The 23346-nt window shown below is 35.8% G+C and overlaps 1 protein-coding gene across 1 annotated transcript in view; it reads left to right on the top strand.

The window, feature by feature from the left end:
- Positions 1-308: 308 nt before the first annotated feature.
- Positions 309-23346, top strand: part of LOC144254458 (steroid transmembrane transporter SLC22A24-like) — a 38704-nt gene continuing 15666 nt past the window's right edge. The window contains exons 1-6 of the mRNA XM_077797624.1: positions 309-710; positions 1536-1639; positions 8349-8503; positions 8603-8771; positions 10498-10621; positions 21585-21700. Of these exons, the coding sequence (XP_077653750.1) occupies positions 309-710; positions 1536-1639; positions 8349-8503; positions 8603-8771; positions 10498-10621; positions 21585-21700 (1070 nt within the window). The remainder of the gene's footprint in view (positions 711-1535; positions 1640-8348; positions 8504-8602; positions 8772-10497; positions 10622-21584; positions 21701-23346) is intronic.

Genomic DNA, 23346 nt, shown 5'->3' on the forward strand with positions numbered 1-23346 from the left:
TTTGGAGATTACACCCGCTGAAAGCCCACTGTTGACTTCTCATAAAGCTCAAAGGTCAGAATCATTCACAGAGTAATCTTTTAAGCAGGTTCAGTTGTCAGCAAGTAGAAGTCTCGTTGCCAAATATTTCTGTAAATTGAAGCTATCTGCCTGTCTAAACCCATTATTCTGCAGCAGTGAGTAATAGACCATCAAGGAGAAAGTTGAATGAGGATCAACATATTATAGGTCTTGGAAAAGAAGCATTTTCTCTTTCTGAATTTGCCTTCATAAAGTGATTCCTATAGGTGATCCCCTGTTCAGCCTCGATGTCCTTTGAAGAGCTCCTGGATCAAGCTGGAGGCCTGGGGAGATTCCAAATCTTTCAGCTAGTTCTCTTTTGTATCACCAACATCCTAACATACCCACATATTGTACTGGAGAATTTCACTGCAGCAATTCCTGATCATCGCTGCTGGGTCCAGATTCTGGACAATGACACTTCCTCTGGTAATGACACTGGGACCCTCAGCCAAGATGCCCTCCTGAGGATTTCCATTCCCCTGGACTCAAACCTGAAACCAGAGAAATGCCGTCGCTTCATCCATCCCCAGTGGCAGCTCCTTCACCTGAATGAAACTGTCACCAACACAGCTGAGGCAGACACAGAGCCCTGTGTGGATGGCTGGGTGTATGACAGAAGCTACTTCCCCTCCACCATCATAACTGAGGTAAGGTGCCTCATCCCAATATACTGTTTGTATGATCAAAGAGTTGGCAGGTAATACCAAGAAGGGTCTTCCTTTAAACATTTAGTCCTTCTGCAGGTAGCAATTGCTTATCTACTTACTCTATGATGCTGTTGAGAATGTACAGTATTGGAGTTAATGAACTGAACAAACAAAACATATACCTATAATTATCATTTAATCTAGTGAGAAACATCTATAATTTTAAAAGTATTCAAATGTTATACTAAGTCACTGGTTCTCAGTGCTGAAAAACTGACCCTGAGAGCAAATAAATCAGAATCTCTGGGCATAGAATCCAAAACCTAGTGTTTTTGATGTTCTTTAAGTGATTCAATGTGTGGCCAAGGAAGAGAGATATTGTAGTAGTTGAAGTATGGACTGCTGAGAAAAGTCAAAGGCAGGACCCTAAGTCACTTACATGATAAGGAAAAAAGTTAGAGTTTAAAAAATTTTGGTAATTGTGTTTTTATATGTTTTAATTGTAGTAGCTAATGAATATGTATAAGTTAATAGAATAAAGAGAGTTGGTGGCCTGAAGCTAAAATTGAATAAAGTCATGCAGAAAAAAGGTGCAGAATATTGGAAGCATATGAGGCAAGAGAGAGGCAAGTGCACTTGAAGGGCTGTAATAAGTGGAGGAAGGGCGACCAGGGGAGAGTGACTATAGGTGAAGCCAGACATCAGGGCAGGATCCACATAGCAGAGATCATATGAGGGAGTTTGCACTCTGTTTTCACTGACTGAAAAGTTTTTAAAGGCTCAAAACCTTCTAAAACTCCACTGTGCTTTTTTATTTTCCTCCAGTGGGACCTGGTTTGTGAATCCCAGTCATTAAAATCAGTGGTTCAAACTCTGTTTATGACTGGGTCACTGTTGGGAGGTCTGATATATAGCCTTCTTTCAGACAGGTGAGTGACACTTTTCTTTCTTTTGGACTCTTGATTAAATTAAGTATTCAGTAAATTCTTATTTCTTTTTTTTATTGGTTGTTCAAAACATTACAAAGCTCTTGACATATCATCTTTCATACATTTGATTCAAGTGGGTTATGAACTCCCATTTTTAGCCCGTATACAGATTGCAGAATCGCATCGGTTACACATCCACATTTTTACATATTGCCATACTAGTGACTGTTGTATTCTGCTACCATGGAAATTGAAGGAGACCCTCATTGTTATACAAAATTACATATAAGAGGATGTGAGGGGAAAGGGAAAAAAAGAAAAAAATAAGGGAGAGAAATGAATTACAGTAGATGGGGTAGAGAGAGAAGATGGGAGGGGAGGGGAGGGGGGATTGTGGAGGATAGGAAAGGTAGCAGAAATACTTATTTCTTTATTTAAGAAATCTTGACGAGGTCTCTGTGCTTTGCACTGAACTGTGAACTGGACTCACTTTCTGACTCTAGCAAACTAAGTATTAGCGCTTAATACATACACTGGAAGTTAAAACTTGTTGTGAAAAGTTATTTTTTCTGCATTAAGGAGACAGAAAACGGTATGTTAATCATATTAATTTCAGGGGGCAATTTGCAGAGCAAATCTACAAAGTGAGGTGTATGACTAACAGTTCAACAAAGGGAAAGAAAGTAGAGTTCAGGTAGAAGGCACTTGCATGTTTAAAAGTATGTTCCTGGTCTTGGCAATATTCTGAACCACCTAGATTCTGTAAGATAAATGAGCATAGATATTTTTATACCGGCCATAATTTCACACATGCAGTGTAGGCACACATACAGAGGTAATCATCATTATAAAATCTGAATCTGAGGATTGAGTAGCACTGTGTCCCTGATGGGATGGTAAGTCACTGGACCTGTAACCTGGATGCTGGTCCTTGTGAAATGACTTTAATAGGTAACATTTGTAACCATATTTTTGTAATCAGAAATGTTAATTATTAAGAAGTTAGGAGGATGAAACTTGGAGGTGAGAAGTTTGTGGCTTCTAGCACCCTGCCAGAGCTACAGAAGGCAGTCAACCATGGCTCTCATCCACACATGTCTCCCACAAGAACAATGATGGGAGTGCTGTTTCTGAAATCCACCTAGTATTCTCAGTTCAAAATTGTGACTTTGAGCATACAAGAGATAATTGGTGCCTGTATGGCTTTCTAGATCAGAGAGTTCATTTCCCCCTGGTTTTCAGGTCTCTGTACTACCAATTTGTATTGGAGAATGAATTAACAAAACAGTTAAAAGAAATATATGAATAAGTAAGTTTTCTTTGAGCATAGATTCAGGTTACTACCCATAAACAGTAGAATAAAAATGTATTATATTCATATAAATTTCTATTGAGCCACAAGAAAGAACAAACTACTGCCACATGCAATAACAGGGGCAATATTACATAACCCAGGACTATATAATACATGATTTCAAGTTCCATGAAGACCAAAGCATACAGAATAATATATGGTGTTAAAGTTCATGATCTTAGATATCTTTGGTGAGAATGGTGTCCAGGAGAATGTCCAAGAACAACTTCATGAGACTGATGTTCTATTGATTTAGGACTGGTTAAATAGAATGGTTTTGTGAAAATAATTAAACTTGTAAACGTTTGATATCTACACTTTTATGTGTAATTTAAACCTCAATGAAATACTTAATAAGGGATGTAACAATGGTAGGGATGTAACTATTGAATTAGAAGTATAATTTGATAGAAGGCAATAGTAGCAGCCAGGAAACAAGTTGTAAAAGGATTAACTTCAGTACTGATGACAGAGATTTGTAAGATGGCCCTTTCAGATCTAAAGTAGTAAATGATGGAAGGCAATAAAGAAATTTACTTTATTAATTATTTTAATTCACAAATATATGGAATACATTAATTTGGTATATTTATATACATTAAATACATACAGTGTGTAATTATCACGACAATGTAGTCAATATTTCCATCACCTTAAATATTTAAAAAATGTTTATAAACACATAATAATTGTACTATGAAGTACTATGTGATATTTCATTTTATGTATACCTTATATAATAATAAAATCCAGGTAATGAACATTTCCATCTCCTTATCATTATTTTGGTTTGGAGCTTTCAAGCTCCTCTCTTCTAGTGATTCATAAAATATACTATAGGTCATTGTGAATAATAGTTGCCCAATTTTGCTCTAAAACATTAGAATTTATTACTGCCATCCACTTGTGCTTTGGTGCCAATTTTTCAACTTCCTTCTACACCCACTCACCTCCCCCTGCTTCTAATACCAGAAGTTATGGAGTTCAAACCCCCTATCAAATGAAGGGACCTCTGCATTTCTGACAAATAACCACCCAGTTTCTTAGAACACTTTAGAGTATGTGTAGCTCACATTTGAAGCTAGCATTTGGCATGCATTAATAACACACATTATATCCACACACTATGTTGACCTGTGTCTTCTCAAGCTTGAAAATTTTCTGCCTTTCTTACACAGGTAATAGCCAGTGATTTTCTGTCATACATAGAATAAAACCCCGAGTTTCTTATCAAGTCTTGCCATTCTGTCATATGGCCCCAGCCTCCCTTCCTCACCTTGTCTACCCACTTCTCCATTCTCTGCTAGTCTTCAGAACATCTAGCTGGATTCTACCACATGGCATTTACATTTTCTATTCCTTCTGCCTATAATACTTTCCCCTGTGCACTTGTCAGCCCAACTCAGAATCAAATCTTACCTTCTGAAACGTCTCTTCCCTGATTCCCTATTTAGTGGTACTTCTACCCATGTTATTCTTGTTGCAATTCCCAGCCTTTAAATTTAATGGGTGTGTGGGCTCTCTCTTGTCCAGCAAGGAGGTCCACAAAACTGGGTACAGGAGTGTGTGGCTGTGGAGTCCCTAAACAAGTTCTCTGGAGGCCAAGCAGGAAGCAGGTCTGATTTTATTACACAGTTACCACGTATTTATACTAGGGCAATAGCTAAGCAGATTACTGGTAGACACCAATGCAATTTCTGATAACTATCCTTGTAGCAAGCAATTGAGGAGTGAGCCGTGGAGCAAGCACAGGCCTCACACCCATGGTCTCACACCCAAAGCTGTGCTTACAGGGTAAGTAGTCTGCCACTCACATGCCTAGCATGAGTCGAGTGGCCTGCCACTCAGATGCCCTTAATGTATGCCATGTGTGCAGTACTCCATGCACTTATCCCCACAAATGGGAATTTTATAACTTTCCTTTTAAATGTCTTATTTCTCCACTGAGTGGTAGCAAGGATCAACTGTCTATCGAAGTATCCCAGAGGAGAGATGATAGGAGTCTAAAGTATGTAGATATCTTGGAGATGGAAAGAAGGAGTTGGATTTGGGGAATGTAGAGGCATCAAGACCTTCTGGAGATTAAGATTATTTTCCACTATTGTAGAATTACTAGTGAGAGAAATGGAAGAATCAAAGAGGATATAAGCTTCTGGCCTGAAAAAATGACTAGATACTAGAATTAATGCCACTGTAGAAGAAGGAAGATAACTAGAGAAGAAGTGGAGAAATGTTGGTAGAGAAAATTTAGAAATCTCTGTTGTGTTGGACTTGCTGAGTGGGAGCTATTTGGCATTGTTTCGGTCAGCTTTTTTTGGTGCTGTGACTAAAAGAGCCAAAAAAAAAAGCAAATTTAGAGGATAAATGTTTATCTTGGGGCTCACAGTTTCAGAGGTCTCAGTCCATAGGTGGCTGACTCCATTCCTTGAAGTATCATGGTTGAAGAATATACTGGAGGAAAGTATTAGCCAGGAACATAGCACAAAAGGGGAGTGGGGGAGAGAGAGAGAGAGAGAGAGAGAGAGAGAGAGAGAGAGAGAGAGAGAACTCTCCTTACCAAGACAAAATATAAACTCCAAAGGCATACCACTAGTGACCTACCTCTTGTTAGCCACATGCTACTCAACTATAGTTACCACCCAGTTAGTCCATTCAACTGGATTTATGCACCAATTGGTTAATACTCCCATATCCCAATCATTTCACCTCTGAACTTTCTTGGATTGTCTCACACACATCAACTTTTTGGGAACAGCTTACATCTGTTCACATCTAAACCATAATATATATATTTTTTTCAGGTATCTAGTTGTACACGTACATTTGGGCCATAGAAAAGTTCAAGGCTGTGAATATCTTGAAATTTGCTATCATACAAATATTTGTATAGTTAGAGGAGTGAGAATAGGAAAAATATCAATTACTACAGTGATACAAAGTAGTTTAAACCTGCCTAAAGCAATAACTCACCATGTGCACCATTCTACATCACTGTAACTGAACAGGTGTTGTTGCCTCACATGATCAGGCAAGTTTTCCAGTCCTGACATCTTTCTTCTTCAGATTTCAAATGCACACAAATTTATTTATTATGTACAATTCAGTATCCATCTATACCCTTCTTCCTTGTACTCAAGGATAATGTCATTATTCTCATCTACAATGTTCTTATTGGTTTGGGAAAAGACTCTTTTCCTTGTGTATTCCCATTCATGTCCATGAATTTCCATTAATCTCCATTCCCATCTGTCATGGCAGAGAAATGTCCCATGTTTTTACTATTTCTCTTTCTACATGCTATGAAATATGTGATGTTTTTTAGTATGAAAGATTTCAAATTTATATAAGATGTATCTTTTTTGTCTAATCTATTTATTACTTTTTATCATTCACCACTAAGTTCTTTTTGGTCTACTTATATTTCCATGTATGTAATCTTTTGTTTCAAAGTAACCCAGAGCTCCCCATGATAAGCTCCCAACACTTTCCCTATTCTATTTTCCAGTGTTGGTTTCTTTGATTCCCACAGCATCCCTAAAACCACACCTATCTATTGAAACAGGGTTTTCCTCAGGTGAGGCTGACCTTAAACTTGTGATTCTACCTCAGCATCCTGAGTCACCACCATGCCTGGCAATGAGATTTAAAAATTTGCATCAGTTTTAGGTTTACAGAAATATTGGGTCCAAAGTACAGATAGTTCCCAATATCCCCTCCCACAAACAACCTCACATATTATTAGCATCTTACATTAGTGTAATGAGTTTATTATATGTGATAGACCAATATTTATATGGTATTGACTAAAGCTCATGGTTTACAACAGGACACAATCTTGGTGTTACATGGTTTTAGGGGTTTTGGCAAAAGTATAAAGCCATGTAGCTACCAACAGAGTATCTCTTTTAAAATATCCTGTTCTCTACCTGTTCATCCTTTCCACTCAAGCTCTGGTAACCATTACCAGAAGAATTTAGTTGTTATTAATTGTCTACTGATTATGTTTCATTTCTCAATATTCCAGTGATTGTTTCATCCTCAATCATGGCTTGTAAAAAGACACTTCTATCTTGAATTCTCTTATTCAAGTTTAGTAACACAATGTATGTGGCAAGAACCTACATTTTGTAACAGAAGGTAACATAGTTCATAAGACTTTTAATGACTTAGATTGCTAAGTAACAAAGGTTATAGGGAAAATGTTCAAAAGTAAAATTTTGTCCAGGTATTAATGTCCTAGTCAGCTTTTTCACTGTTGTGAGTAAAGGATCCAATCAGAACAACTGTAGAGGAAGAAAAGTTTATTTGAGAGCTCACCGTTTTAGAGGTCCTTAGACCATAGAAAGACAGCTCCATTCCTTGAAGCTGGAGGCAAGGCAGAATATGATGTGTGTGGCAGAGGGAAGCATCTCTCATTGTAAACAGGAAGCAGAGAGAGATGGCTGTCACCAGATGAAAATATATTCATCATAACTGTGACTCTAATAAACCACTTCCTCCAGCCACACCCCACCTGCCTCCATTTAGCACTCAGTTAATCCCACCATGGATTAACTCACTGATTAGTTTAATTAGGTCATTTCTTTTCCAAACATTCTTGCATTGTCTCACATGTGAGATTTTGAAGACACCACATCTAAACCATAAAAATTAACATTACTGAAAACTTTGTATCAGCTCATGGAACTTTGTCCAAGTTAACTCCAGAATGAGACCCTTCCCTGGAGCTTCAAGACACAAATATTTCCCTGTTCTTTTTGTGTGATATGTCCTTCAGTTTCTTATTCTCTGTCTCTCCTCTTGGACCTCCTATCAGTTCCTGTGCTAAAGGGAACAGTTGCCAGGTCGTCTTCTGAAACACATTTCCAGAGACCTATGAACACTGACATGGCCCACAGTAGTGGTTATGCCATCTATCTGCAACTTTGATGTATTGTCTTCCCACACTTCCTTTCAAATTCTTCAGCATTTACCTAAAGATTACACAGATCCAAGTATGGATCTCTTGATTTCACTCCTCAGCACTCTGAACATGACACATAAATCCACTTTCCTAAGTGAACGTTTTTAAAACAAACATTTGTTATGACCTCCCCTATTTCCTCTTCTTGATATGGCTCCATATGGCATCAGAGTCCTCTGCCATGTGCTTTGCTGTGCATTCTGACATCATTCTAAGATTAGCAGGGATGCTTACATCTGTGATTTTTGTTGTTGACTAGTATAATGATTATGCTAGACCATAAGTACAATCTCCTATTTGTTAAATATTTTACCCTAGTTATTTTATCTTTTCTTGTTTTCCACATATTACTTTTGTTCTGAAATAAGCTTACCTGTTCCAATCTTTCTTAGGTTTGGGCGGAAGGTGGTCTATCTGTGGTGCTTACTCCAGCTGGGCATCGTTGATACCGCAGCAGCCTTCGCCCCCACCTTCCTCATTTACTGCATATTACGCTTCTGGGCTGGGTTGAGTGTCATGACTATTATGATAAATTCATTTTGTCTCAGTAAGTCAATAATTTGAGACTTTCATTTTCTCCATGCCTGAATTGACTGTGAAATTACCCTTTGCCTGGAATGACAATTATGTACATATTTTATTCCAGTGTCAGAATGGACAACATCCAAAAGGAAGTCTATAGGAATAGTCCTGATGATGTCTTCCTACAGTATTGGGCAGATGTTCCTTGGAGGACTGGCTTTTGCCATTAGAAGCTGGCACACACTGCATCTGGCTATGTCTGTACCCTTGCTTGTCCTCCTCTTCCCCTCCAGGTATGAACAATCTCCACATTCTTTACAAGAGAGGCCAAGGTGATAACAGAAGGGCTATGTCACTGGGTATGTTTTTGGTTCCAATATTGGTCCCTATTAACACCCTTTGAGCCATCCAAGGTGCAAGAGAGGAAATAGGATGGCAATTTGAATGGTGGTTGGCACTATGCATCATCATTTTTGTATAATAGGCAGAAAATTGACAATGAATAATTGTAATACAAAAATAAAGCATTTTATTATACTTCTATGAGTGCAGTATGATAATACATAATAGTGGAGTTCATTGTGACATACTCATAAATGCACATAATATAATTTCCTATGTCTCATTTTCCCTTACCTTCCTTTTCCCTGCCCTCTAACTCCATTCCTTATGGTCTCTCTTCTACATGTTTACTTTCTTAATTGGTTCACTATTATCATATATAAACATGGAGCTCATTGTGATTTGTTTATACATGCACATATCACACTTTGGTTGATTTCAATGCCCAGCATCTCTCCTTGGCAACCCTCATTCTTGCCTGTCTTACTCTGCTATACTGTTCTCCCTTCTATTCTCATGAGCTCCTTTTATTTTTCCCTCTTTTTTCCTCTTTACCTCTCACCTATGAAAGAAAACATTCAATCTTTGGCTTTCTGAGTCTGGCTTATTTCACTTAGCATTATGCTTTCCAGTTCCATTTATTTACCAGCAAATAACATAATTTCATTCTTCTTTATGGCTGAATAAAAGTCTATGTGTGTATATACCATATTTTCTTTATCTGTTCATCTGTTGATGGACACTAACAATGGTTTTATAACTTAGCTATTGTAAATTGCACTCCTACAAACATTGAAATTCATGTATCACTAGAGTATACTGAATTGGGGGTTTTGGCATAAATTTCCTAAGTGTGGAACAGCTGAGTCATGTGGTGGTCCCATTTCTAGTTTTTTGAGAAATTTCCATAATGTTTTCCAAAGTGATTTTACCAATTTGCAGTCCTACCAATGATTAATGTTATTTTATTCAGTTTTTTTGTCACTGTGATTTAAAGACCAACCAACAATTGTAATTATCTTTTCACATTGTTCATTATTAGTGTATATGAATACAACTGACCTTCTATGTTGACTTTGTATTATGCTATTTGGCTGCATTTTCTATTCATTAGCTAAAATATCTTTTTTTCTGGAATCTTCAGGATTTTTTTACATGGAAGACCATATCATCTGCAAACAGATAATTTTACTTTCTCATTTTTTAATTAGATGCTTTTTATTTCTTTTTCTTGCCTAATTAGTACATATATAATTTTCAGCAGTATGTTGAAAATAAGTGGTGAAAGTGGGCATGCTTGCCTTATTTCTGATCTCTGAGAAAAATCTTTTAGTCTTTCACCATTGAGTATGATGTCCACTGACTTGGGTCCTACAAAAACATTATGATATGTGAATTATAGATAAAAATTATATATCAAAAAATTGGAATGCAAATGGATGATTTATACCATTTGATCTTTGTTTACTGATCTCTATAATTATTTTCACACATTAATGAACAGATATGTCCCTGATCTTAGTGAAAGACAAGTCCAGTGGAAAAGGAAGATTTGGTTAGAAATTACACAGCCACAATAATAAAGTATGTATAAATGGAAAGGCAAATGAATTTCAAGGTTGTGTGAAAATTAAGTAGTTGAATATTTATTATACCTTTCTTGTCTTCTTTAATCAGGAAGTTGGTGGAGTCCTTCCGGTGGCTGATTGTCACAAATCAGCTAGAAAACGGTGTAAAGGAACTTAGAAGAGTTGCATACATAAATGGAAAAATGAATGCTGAAGAGACCCTGACCATAGAGGTGATCTAGAAGGGGGATTGGGATGAAATGACATGACCTCATAATCACACTAGGCTATGTTCCTGGGTCTCTGGGGGTGACTAAAGGGTCTGAATGAGAATGCTGAATGAGCTCTTACATTCCTGTCCTGGTTTTCCATGGATTCATTGTAGAGAGGGGATCTTGAAAAAATGTATCAGGTATTTGGACATAGATGTTGCAATTCATTCATGGAAGTACACAAATTGTACCATAATTCATTCTCACTATTTAAATAAATCATGGTCCCTTTTAAAGAAAATCAGAAAGCTAGTAAGACAAAGAGTAGTTGACCATGAAAAAGATAGCATTAAAATTGTTTTTTAATTCTATCCATTTATTTATCAATTCAAAAAATATTTATTGTGCAACAAATGAATCACATACTCTTCTACACAATATAAACATGACAGTAAAATATATAAAATTCCTTTCCTAATTCTTTTGACATTTAACATTGTTCTCACTAGAGAGTAATAAAATTGAACCTCTGTGAAAAATCTTTGGACAAATCTTTTTTTCTTTTTTTTCTCCCTGAAGTTCCCTCCTCATGGGAGCCAGATTCTGATGTGGCTTATTCCAAAAATACTCTCATTAACACATTTAAAAATACTTATGCATCTCCTGTGTGCCAGCAGGTTAATATATATTAATAAGCAAATAAATCAGATTTTCTGCCTTTAAGGAACTTACATTTTAATTTGGGACAAAAATTAAGAGACAATTACAAAAAGAGTGATATGACAAGTCACGTGAAAAGAATTTTTGAGAGAACACAGCTTTAATGGACCAAAAAGTATTGGGGGTTAACTGATAAAAGGAAGGTAAAAGCATTTCAGGCATCACACAAAGTGCTTGGTGGAGGGACAACTAATAGACTTTCCCACATTAACCCTGAAAGAGAGTAAAATGCCCCAGAGAAGAAATTGTTATTAAAGGAAAACACAAAGGATAGATTCTATGGCTACAAAATTATTCTATCCTTCTTACCCACTAAATAAATTGACACATTCTCAATTTCCCCAAAAGTCTTATTTTTATACTATGTTCTTGAAGTCCAGAATATTTTTTAATTGCCATCATTTGAACTAAAGACTTTACACTTGATAGGAGAGCACTCTAACACTGAGATACACCCTGACCCCCAGAATCAAAATGCTTCAATGAGGTCCAAATGTGGATAAGACTACTTATGTGTTGTTCTCTAATCATAGAACCTGTATTTGTAAATACATGAAACTAAAGAGACAAAACACATGTCTGAAACATATCCAACATATACTGATAATATAAGTTTAGAATAACTACTGGAGACATTCCCATTCAAAAAGGAGATTTGAGATACAGAGTCTATAGCAATTATGAAATCAAGAAAGGCAAAGTTTAGAAATTCTTTGAGTAGGTTTAAAGGCTTGGAAAATTGAAGCAATTTGGCTCTCACAACCTCTTGTCCCTTGGCTCCAACTTCTGAATTTCTTCCCTCTCATAAAATGCATAAACATATTTTCATCTAAAAGATGTATTAAGTTAGCTTATCAGTGTAGCATTTTTGGGAGCCTTTCTCATTTGATAGTATTTCTGTTCCCTTCAGTCAAGGTGGAAATGTTTATTGTGACAAATATTTCTCAAAAACATTGTGGGAGCTCCTATGAACTTCATTGGGGTTTACAAAAAATTGTAACACTCTAACAAATATCTTTGATATAAACCCTTCTCGGCTTTGGGTGCCTGAAATGGCTGAAAGAAAACACATCTAATTATCTCAGAAGTTCTATTGTTTGTTTGAGATCTGATCCCCCTGAGATCTTGAGAAACATTGTACAGGAGGTGATGTATATGCTTATTACCCAATTTGTTCATGTATACAAAACATACATTGTGCTTTATAAATGTCAACTAAAGTTATAATTAAGTACTAAGAAATATTGTTCTTTCACATACTGGACCTTATCTGTAAATTATGATTCATTTCCAGCCATGTTTTCCCGAAAATGTTCCAAGGCTATTCCTCAATGGTAGTTTCAATTGCCAAATGGAAAGGCTGAAAAATCCTAGTTCTTTTTATTTAGTTTTATTTCAATTTACCTTGCTCTCCTTGCTTTTATTATTATCAAGAAATCAGAATATTTCAACCCACTGCCCAATTCTACATCCATTCCAAAAATTCAAGCTATTTTTTTACAGTGGCATTTCACTCCTAGTACCAACATGTAATGAAATGAGTTCTCTGTTTTTATGGAGTAAATTGTTCCTAAAAATATATTGTCTTAAAACAGCAACATGGGCAGTGATTATCAGGGTTCTGTGGTTAACAGTCTCTCGTAGTTTGTGGTCAAGATATTTATTGGGGGTGTAATATCACCTAAAGTCTCCCTGGAGGAAAACTTCACTTTCAAGACCAGTAACATGATTTGGGGAAGGATTAAGTTGCTCTCAGACTCTTGGAATAAGGACTTCATTCCCTGTCATATTGGTCTCACCAAAATAACAGCATTTAATTTAAATGTAGAGCTGGATAGGGGATCCAGCAAGGTAGAAGTCACAATTTTTCATTGTCTACCTTTGAAAGTAGTAATCCATTGCTTTTGGTGTATTCTGTTTACTGGTAACAAGTCACTATCTGCAATCCACAGTCAAGAAAAGGGGATTACAGAATCATGAAAATCAAGAGGTGGGGATTAATGAGGGCTACCTTTATTTTTCCACGTTTTTATTGGTGCATTATAGTTGTACATAATGGTGAGGCTCATATGAGAACAAAATATAACAATATAATTTAGTCAATATCATTCCCCAGTATTTCCTGTTTACCTAGCCTCCTACTCCCTCCCTTCTAATCTACTAATCTCTCTTTGATTTTTAGGAGGTACATCTCCACCTTTGTTTTCCTTCTTCCTCTCTAGTTTCTACATAGGAGGGAAAACATACAACCCTAACCTCTGAGTTTGACTTATTTTACCTAACATAATCTTCTCTAGTTGCATCCATTTTCTTGCAAATTACACAATTTCATTCTTTATGATAGATTTATACTCCCTTGTGCATATAGACAATATTTTTTAACCATTCATCTGTTGATGGACACCTAGGCTGGTCCCATTGTTTGGTTATTGTGAGTTGTGATGACATAAATATGTGTATGCATGTACCACTGTAGTATGGTGAGTAATTCTTTAGGATAAATACCAAGGAATGGTATATCTGGGGCACGTGATGCTTCTATTCCTAGACTTTTGAGGAACCTCCATACTGATTTCCATAATGGTTGTACTAATTTTTAGTTCCACCAACAGCCTAACAGTTTCCTTTATCTCCGCCACCTCTCCACCATATGTTATTGTTTGTATTCTTGATGGCTGCCATTGTAACAAGAGTGAGATGACATCTCAGTGTAGCTTTCATTTGCATTTACCTAATTTTTAAAAAATTTTGACTATTTTTTATTTACTTGTGGTCCATGTGAATATTTTGAGAAGTGTCTCTTCAATTTATTTGCCTATTTACCATTTAGGTTAGGGGTGTGTGTGTGTGTGTGTGTATGTGTGTGTGTGTGTGTATGTGTGTGTGTGTGTGTGTGTGTGTGTGTTTAGTTCTTTATGCATTTTGGAAATTAATCCTGTGTCAGAAGAGTAGCTGACAAAGATTCTCTTCCACTCACTTCACATTTTAATTGTTGTTTTCTTTGCTGTGCTGATTCTTTTTAATTTTATGCCACCCCATTTATTAATTCTGGGCATTATTTCCTGACTTTTGAGTGTCCTTTTGAAGGGTCAGTGACTATGTTGAAGTGTTGACCCTGTTTTATTCTAGAAGTTGCATAATTTATGGTATAATTCCAAAGGTTTTTGATCAATTTTTAGATGACTTTTATGCAGGATAAGAGATAGGGGTTTAGTTTCATGCTTCTACACTTGGTTAACCAGTTTTCCCAGCACCATTGGTTGAAAAGGGTATCTTTTCTCCAATGTATGTTTTGGGAATGTTATCAAGGATTAGATGATTGTAGATGTATTGGGTCATCTCTGTGTTTTCTGTACCATTGGTCTATGTGTCAGTTTTTATACCAGTATAATCATTGTTACTATAGCTCTGTAGTATAATTTGAAGACAGGCTTTGTGATGCCCCCAGCATTGCTTTTTTGGCTTAGAATAACTTTGGCTATTCTGGATCTTTTATTATTCCAAATGAATTTTAAGACTGTGAAGGGTGTCATTAGCATTTTGATGAAGATTGCATTGAATTTATATAATGATTTTTGTAGTATAGATATTTTAAGAATATTAATTGTGCCTTCCCATAAAAATGGAAATCTTTCAATCTTCTTCTGTCTTTTTCAATTTCATTCTTCAATCTTGTATAATTTTCATTGTACATATCTTTCATATGTTTTGCTAGATTTATTCCTAGGAATGTGTTATTTTGATTTTGATTCTTTTATGTGTTTTTGTTTATTTGTTTGTTGTTTGCTTTTTTGTTTTGAGTTTATTGTGAATTGAATTGTTTTCCTGATTTAATTCTCAGAAGATTTATTATTGGTGTACAACAAAGCTATTTATTGTGTATGTTGACTTTGTAACCTGCTACTGTGCTGAATTTGTTTATTAAATATAACAGTCTTCTGATCAAAGTTTTAGATCTTCTAAATATAGGATTGTATTGCCTGGAAATAGTGATAATTTTACTTCTACTTTTCCTATTTTTATTCCTTTTATCTTCTCTCATATAATTGCTCTAATTACAATTTCTAATATATATTGAATAGAAGTTGTGAGGATATAAATCCTTGTCTTGTTCCAGAATTTAAAGGAAATGCTTTCAATTTTCCCTTATTCACTCTGATATTGGCTTTGGGTTTTTGGCATATACTATTTACAATATTGAGGTAGTTCCATCTATCCTTCCTTCCTTCCTTTTTTTGTCAAGAATAGGAACTGAATTTTGCTAAATTCTTTCTCTGCATCTATTGACATGACTATGTGATTTTTGTTCTTAAATTTATTTATGTGGGAAATTACACGTATTGATTCATGAATGTTAAGACATCCTTGCAAGATTGGCATAAAAATCAATTTGGTCCTGGTGTGTAATCTTCTCAATATATGATTGAATATGATTAGCTAATATTTTATTAAGAATTTTTTCATCTTAGTTCATCAGGGTCATTGGCCTGTAGTTTTCTTTCCTTGATGTGTCTTTATCTGGTTGTAGTATGAGGATGATAGTGGCTTTATAGAATAAATTTGGAAGTGTTCCATCCCTTTCTATTTTGTGGAATAATTTGAGGACCATTAGCATTATTTCTTCTTTGAAATTCTGGTAGAATTCAGATAACAATCCATCTGACTCTGGGCTATTCTTTGTTTGAAGACTTTTCATTACTTCTTCTATCTCATTGGTAGTTATTAGTCTGTTCAGGCTGTCATTCAAAGCTGCGAACAATTATTTCCATATGAAAAACAAACTCCCCCTTTGTTCAAGTTTATACTCTGGCCATCTTGATCGTTTTTCTTTTTCTTTTATTGGTTCTGTTTTAGTTATGCAAGACAGTAGAATTTACTTTGGTATATTTATACAAGCATGGTTTATATCTTATTCTAATTAGGTTCTCAGTCTTGTGGATGTACACAATTGTGAGGTTCATTGTGTTCTATTCATATGTGTACATATGAAATAATGTCAGATTAATTCGACTGTCTTTTCTATTTCTCTCTCCCCCCATCCTTTCTTTCCACTTTGTCTAATCCACTGAATTTTTATTCTTCCCCTCCTCCCACCTTATTTTGTGTTAACATTCATGAAATAGAGAAAAATCTGACCTTTGGTTTTGGGGATTGGCTTATCTCTCTTAGCATGAGTCTCCATATCGATCCATTTTGTGGCAAATATCAAAGTCATTTATTTTATGGTTGATTTATATTGAATTGGGTATAGTATATATACTACAGTTTCTTTATCCATTCATCTGTTGATAGGCATCTAGTTTGGCTCCATAGGCCTGCTATTGTAAATTGTTCTGTTGTAAACATTGATGTGGTTGCATCACTATAGTACACTGATTTTAAATCCTTTGGATGTATACTGCGGAGAGGAATAACTGTTGTTTCCATTCCATTTTTTGAGTAATCATCATACCACTTTCCAGTATGGTTGCACTATTTTGCAGTCCCACCAGCAATGTCTGAGTGTTTCCTTTTCCCCACATCCTCATTAACACTTATTGTTCCTTGTATTCTTGATAATTGCTATTCTGACTGAAATGATATAGAATCTCATTGTAGTTTTAATATGCATTTCTCTAATTTCTACAGATATTAAACCTTTTTTTCATATATTTATTGACCATTCCTATTTCCTTTTTTGATATGTGTCTTTTTAGTTTCTTTTCCCATTTATTGACTGGTTTTGGGTGAAGGTGATTATGGTAGTGGTGATGGTGGTCGTGGTGGTGTTAAGCCTTTTGAGTTCTTTTTATATCCTGGAAATTAATGCCCTATCTGAAGTGTGGGTGGTAAAATTTTTCTCCAATTCTGTAAGCTCTCTCTTCACACTTTTGATTGTTTCCTCTGCTGTAAATAAGCTTTTCAGTTTTATACTAACCAGTCTGTTGATTTTTTATTTTACTTCTTGTGCTTTAGGAATTTTGTTAAGGAAGTCTGTTCCTAAGCCAACATGGAGTGTTGTGCCTACATTGTTTTCTATCAGGTGCAGTGTTTCTGTCTAATATCTAGCTGACCACCTTAATCTTAGAATCTTTTCTTTCATAGGGAGAGTTAATATTGATAAAATCACCATATGACCCAACATGATCTACACATTCAATGCAATACCCATCAACATATAAACTCTTCATAGATCTAAAAAAAAAGAAAAAAATGAGTCCTAGAATTCATATGGAAATACAGGAGACCCATAATTGCCAAAACAATTTTGAACAAAGAAAATATATCTCAATATCTGATTTAAAATTATACAACAGAGTTGTATTAAGAAAAATTACAATAAATGCTGGGAAGATGCTGGGGAATTGGAACTTTGATATTTGAACTCTGTAAGAATGTAAATTACTACAGTCACTATGGAAATCAGAATAGAGATTCCTTAAAACTAGAAATAGAACCACCATATTGCCAGGTATTAGAGTGAGTAATTATCCAAAAGACTTAATATTAGCATACTCTAGAGATCCATTCACATAAATATCTATGGCAGCACAAATCACAAGAGCCAAGTAATGGAGCAGGTATTCATCAACAGATTAAGGGATAACGACAGTGGTATATTTATACACAACAGTGTTGTGCTCAGCCATAAAGAAGAATGAAATTTTGTCATTTGCTAAAAAAATAGATGGAATGTGAGATCATTATGTTAACTGAAATAATCCAGACTCATAAATTCAAGGTCATATGTTTTCTCTCATATGTGGAAGTTGGATAGAAAAAAGGAAAAAAGGAGAATGTCATAAAAATTGAATAAGATTGTCAGAGTAAAGGAAATTATCAGGGGGAGGAAATAGAGTTCAATGGGGTGTTACTTGGAAATAAAATTAACCAAATTATGTTATGTGTATGTAGGAATAAGCCACAATGAAACCCACTATTCTGTATGATTGCGATTTGCACCAATAAAATTTTGAAATTAAAAAATCATTCCTCATGTGTGCTCTCAAGCTGATTTCTGCTTGCTACTTGAGCACTTTGAGCATACAGGCACTTTTCCTCTCAGTAGACAAAACATCTACCAAACAGATTATATTTTTCTTTTAGTTATCTGGTAGGAGGAAAATAGTAATAAATCATGGCAGGGAAATTATGTATTTTCTTGGAAGCATAAACTGAGACTATCTTTAAACCAGGCAATAGCACTAGATTTTAGAAAGGGGGGGGTCAATATATTTCCATGCCAAGTAGTACTAGGGAATGAAGGGATTCAAAAGGATAAAATGCCTCAACTCAGGTATAACCATCCCCAAATAAGTCCTATTTCTCAATTAAGGCCAGGTCTGTTCACAAAAGAACCCATATTCTACTGCACAACCAGCATGTTGGCTTCATACTAGAGGTTCGAAGCATAGAAGTTAACTAGTGAGATCAAAATAAACACACAAAACTCAATTTAGCTTTTTCTTTGACCAGGTCTGAGACAACTCTCCCTCGGGCTCCTGCCTCGAGCCACCCAATAGGGCAGCGAGTTTTACACAGACTAGCAGGAGAGAGAGAGAGAGAGAGAGAGAGAGAGAGAGAGACAGAGAGAGAGAGAGAGAGACAGAGAGAGATAGAGACAGAGAGAGAATGCCAGGGAGTGGCCTTTTATTGGGGAACAAGTAATTCAGGGGAAAATTCCATCCAATGTAGGTCGAAAGGGATAGCATTCCAAGGTCAGGGTCAGTGATTGGTCTCAGGGTGGATGGTCAGTCACACCCCCACACGGATGGGCTCTTGCACCTAGAAAGGGTGGGGATTAGTTCCAACACACTTTAGCCAGAATGCCTCACACCCAATCAGGGAGGTGCCCAATCACGTGCGAGAATGGCTTCCCACACCATATAATGTCATATAAACCTGACATTATTCTTAAAACTTAGTCCTGGAACTTGTTCTTCATAGTTTTCTTCCCTCTACCTGTGGAAGATGAGGGTCTCCTTATACACTGATCTTTATATACATCTTCTGGTTTTCACATTCCACTTTAGATTGGTAGTCAATCACTACTAGTATTCCATTGTCTTTCTTAAATGCATTCATAGCACGTTACAAGAGCTACTGAATTCTAAAATCCTCACAATTATTCCTTTTTAAAAAACTTTTGAAATCCTGGGATCATAAACAACCCATCCCAGTTTACCACCAGTGAAAATTTTAATACTTGAATTACAACTGCATGCACCAGCTAATACCACTATGGGATATTCATTGGATGATCTAGTTCTAGATTCTCATTATAGCATCAATTTATTTGACTACTACCACACAAGTATTATAGATCTGCCTTCTCAGAAACTGGGAAATCTGAGATTTGTGTGCAGAAGGTTTATTGAGGTGTTCTTTCAAAACATTATCTATGAGGAGAAAAAATGGAAATAGCCAGAAATAAAAGTCGGAGTATAATGCCGTTGTAATAGAGAACCCAGGAGATATTTCAAGAAACACTGGAACTAGGATTTCCCATGAGAATTCCTCTGCCTTGAAGCAAGGAAGCATGATTCTAATATGCTTGAATTCTTCAGTTATTGGATAAAAACAAGGGTATAGCATTGGGTGAGGATATTTTCTTTATCTAAGGGCAATTCACAGTTGGGGCCACAACAACCAGCCATCAACACTCCCAGAAGCTGGAGAAGTGAATAAAACATGTGAGTAGGATACAATAGCATCCACTAACCAGAGATCAGCAAACTCTTTCCAGAATAACACCTGTTTTTGTAAATAAAATATTATGGAACATAGTCAAACCCATTTGGTCTTGTATTATGAATGACTGTTTTGTGCTACAGCATCATAATTAAGCAGTTGCAATAAAAATCATTGCCTGTATGGCCTAAAATATTTATTTACTGGAGCTCCAGGGAAACAATTGTCTGTGGTATCCTGTGCTGAGTCAGTATAATTTTTGTTGTTGTTGTTGTTGTAGGGAGGGTGTTTTTTTTTGTTTTGTTTTGTTCATTTGATTATTTTTGTTTTGTTTTGGGCTACTTTGGGGGAGTTGATTTGTTTGTTCTGCATCAGGGATTGAAGCCAGGGTACTTAACCACTGAGCAACATTCCAGGCCCTTTTTATATTTTATTTTGAGACAGGGTCTAGGTAAGTTGCTTAGTGTCCCACTAAGTTGCTGAGGATGGCATTGAACTTGCAATTCTCCAGCTGCAGCCTCTTAAGCTGCTGGGATTACAGGCATGTGCCACCATGCACAGCTCACTGTATTTTTATTATCAGAAATAAAGTATTATTATTTTGAAAATTATTAAGTGCCTTCTCTCTTGTTGAATACATTTGATATTTATATTGTGATAACTCCAGTAATAATGTGAGGGGCTACTTTTACTTTTTAACTGATGTGTAATAAATTTACATACTTGATGATATTATGTGACATTCTGATGCATGGATACATTGTGTAATGTTCAACTTGGAGTAAGGATATCTATCATCTCAAACAGTTATTCTTTGTACTGAGAACATTCAAAATTCTTTATTCTAGCATTTCTGGAAATACAGAATATGTTATCATTATCAATAGACACCGTGCTGTACCATAAAACACCAGAATATAACATTTAGGTACCTAATGACCAACCTTCCCCCAAATAAAAAGTAACAGTAGTGTCAGGTCTAAAAATTCTAACCTTTAAACCAAATGTTTTTGCAACTATTATATTTCACATGGAATTTCACCAAATTTCATCTGCTGTAACATCTGGCCTGAGTGCAAATCATACTCCATTGACAGATAACCTACTATTTACACTCTTGTAACTCTGTACACTCCAATCATGAGTGTAGACAGCATGCCTACAATACCTAGAAAAGGTCCACTTGGGACCAAATCATAAAGTGGACCTAGCTTTTATAAAATCCATTAATGTACAGAGATAGACTCTAATGCTAACAATGAGGGAAAAGTCTCATTTCCAGTGAATAGGAAAGAAAGGTCAAATCCATAAACAAGTAACTTTTCATTGTTTTTGATTTACAGTGAAAATCTTTTGGTTAATCCTTTTTACCTATTATACAATAAATGTTTAAACTGGCTTTATTTGTAGGTAGTTTTCATTCTCCCCAATCACATTGTAGCTCACGCTACATGAGGTAGATCATTTAGCATCCATATTCCCAATGAGTCAGATGTTTCAAACATAGTGAGCATATTTATCTCATCCTCTTGTACATACTACTATACCTGCCCATTATTGACATGTTATAAATGCCTTTTTTTTGTTGTTTCAGTATGTGAAATCCACCATACAGAATGTGCTGGATGCAGTCCAGACCAAACCATCAATTTTTCAATTGTTCCATGCACCCAAAGTGATTATGAGAACCTTCTGCATGTGCTTTTCCAGGTAAGTACCATCTGATGCTTAGTAACTTCAAAATGTTTAAGATGCAGCCACATTCCTCCTTTCAAAAAATGTTAGCCATGAGGGACAAATATGGTAAAGTAGAGAAAGGTTGCACCTTCCAGTTTCTCTATGGCTTTGAATTGAATCAAGTGAATACTGTGTATCAGTGAGGCGTAGATGTTTAAGGGAACTCACTAAAATTCAATACTGGACAGTCAAAGATTTGGAGAGAATCCTGGATGGCATCTACCATAAGGAGTAGAATACATGCTGTTAAAACAGGCACACAGAAGATTTCATCCAGGAGAATACAGTTCAGGGATACAGAGAGGAGTGCGACTTACTTTCCCATGGAGTCTGGCGACTCATTTAATCAGCTGAAGATATTTAGGAAGCCAAACAGGCAGGCATGATTACATTCAAGGATTGAGCCTTGGAAGGCCATAGTCCTGGATAGTGAAGTGTGCTGTGCCCCCTCACCCAGGGAACTTGGTTACCTTATGAATAAAATTATTAAGAAGTGTCTGGGATTGGGACAACCAGAATAGATTGCCATCTACCTGGTCTTATTGGTTTATTTTACTAATGTCTCCAGAATATGACAAAGAATAGGACAAATAATGGATGGATTTCAACTGTGGGAACTTTCCATTTAGATCTTTGCCTCATCTCTTCCAAAAGCATACATTAACCTAGACTTTCTAGACAACATTCCAACAGATGGTAATTCTCATACATACTACCTTGTACTGATGAACTGAAAACCCAAGAGTCATTTCAATGAGCTTTGAGTCAGACCACTCCATATTTGGTTCTAGGTATATCAATTAAGAAAAAGGAGAAAGGGTTAATAATCCCCAAATCTTTGCTATAAGATGCACATACCCCCAGAAAGAATTGGAAGGAAGAGCAGTCTGGCATTTGTAGTAAATATGCATCCTTGGTCAGTTGCAACCACCACAATGAAGACAATTCTTTCATTCATTATTAACAAATTTTTTGTTCTTCCAGTTGCATTTGCAGTGTGGTTTGTATGCATACATAATATATATGTATATACATTTTCTTTTTCATATTTTACCAGATTTTTATTTTATTATTTTGTTTTTTAGGGTTAGTGAATTTTATCTTTTTTTTTCTATTGTGACTCTTTCTCCCATATTCTTCTTCTAATACTAAAATTTTTATGTTCTCTCTCTCTCTCCCCCACACACCCCCATCCCTCTCTCTCTCTCTCTCTCTCCAATTTATTTCATTTTTTAAAAAATTTTCCTTCTTGTTTTGGGGCTTCAATTTATGCCTCTTTTCTGCTTTATTTCTGTCCTTTATAATATTCTAATCTTTCTTTTTCACTTTTTCCCATTTTTTTCTCTTAATGAACCAAAATTTTCCCATATTTTAACACTACTTTATGTAATTTATGCCCACACCATTCATATTTTTACAGTTATTATTATTTTGGAAGTCATAGTTGACACCTGGTATTTTCTTTAGTGATATATCTAGTTCATGGCTGATTATAATTTTTGCTGTTGCTAATTTTTGACCCCACCATTTCTGTTTCGTGGCTATTAGTGCTGAAAATGTCATAGTTGGCCTCTGGTATTCATTTTAATGCTATATATCATTTACTAATATTGTTACTG

The sequence above is a fragment of the Urocitellus parryii genome, chromosome 4, assembly GCF_045843805.1.
Source record: "Urocitellus parryii isolate mUroPar1 chromosome 4, mUroPar1.hap1, whole genome shotgun sequence".
Lineage (NCBI taxonomy): Eukaryota > Metazoa > Chordata > Mammalia > Rodentia > Sciuridae > Urocitellus > Urocitellus parryii.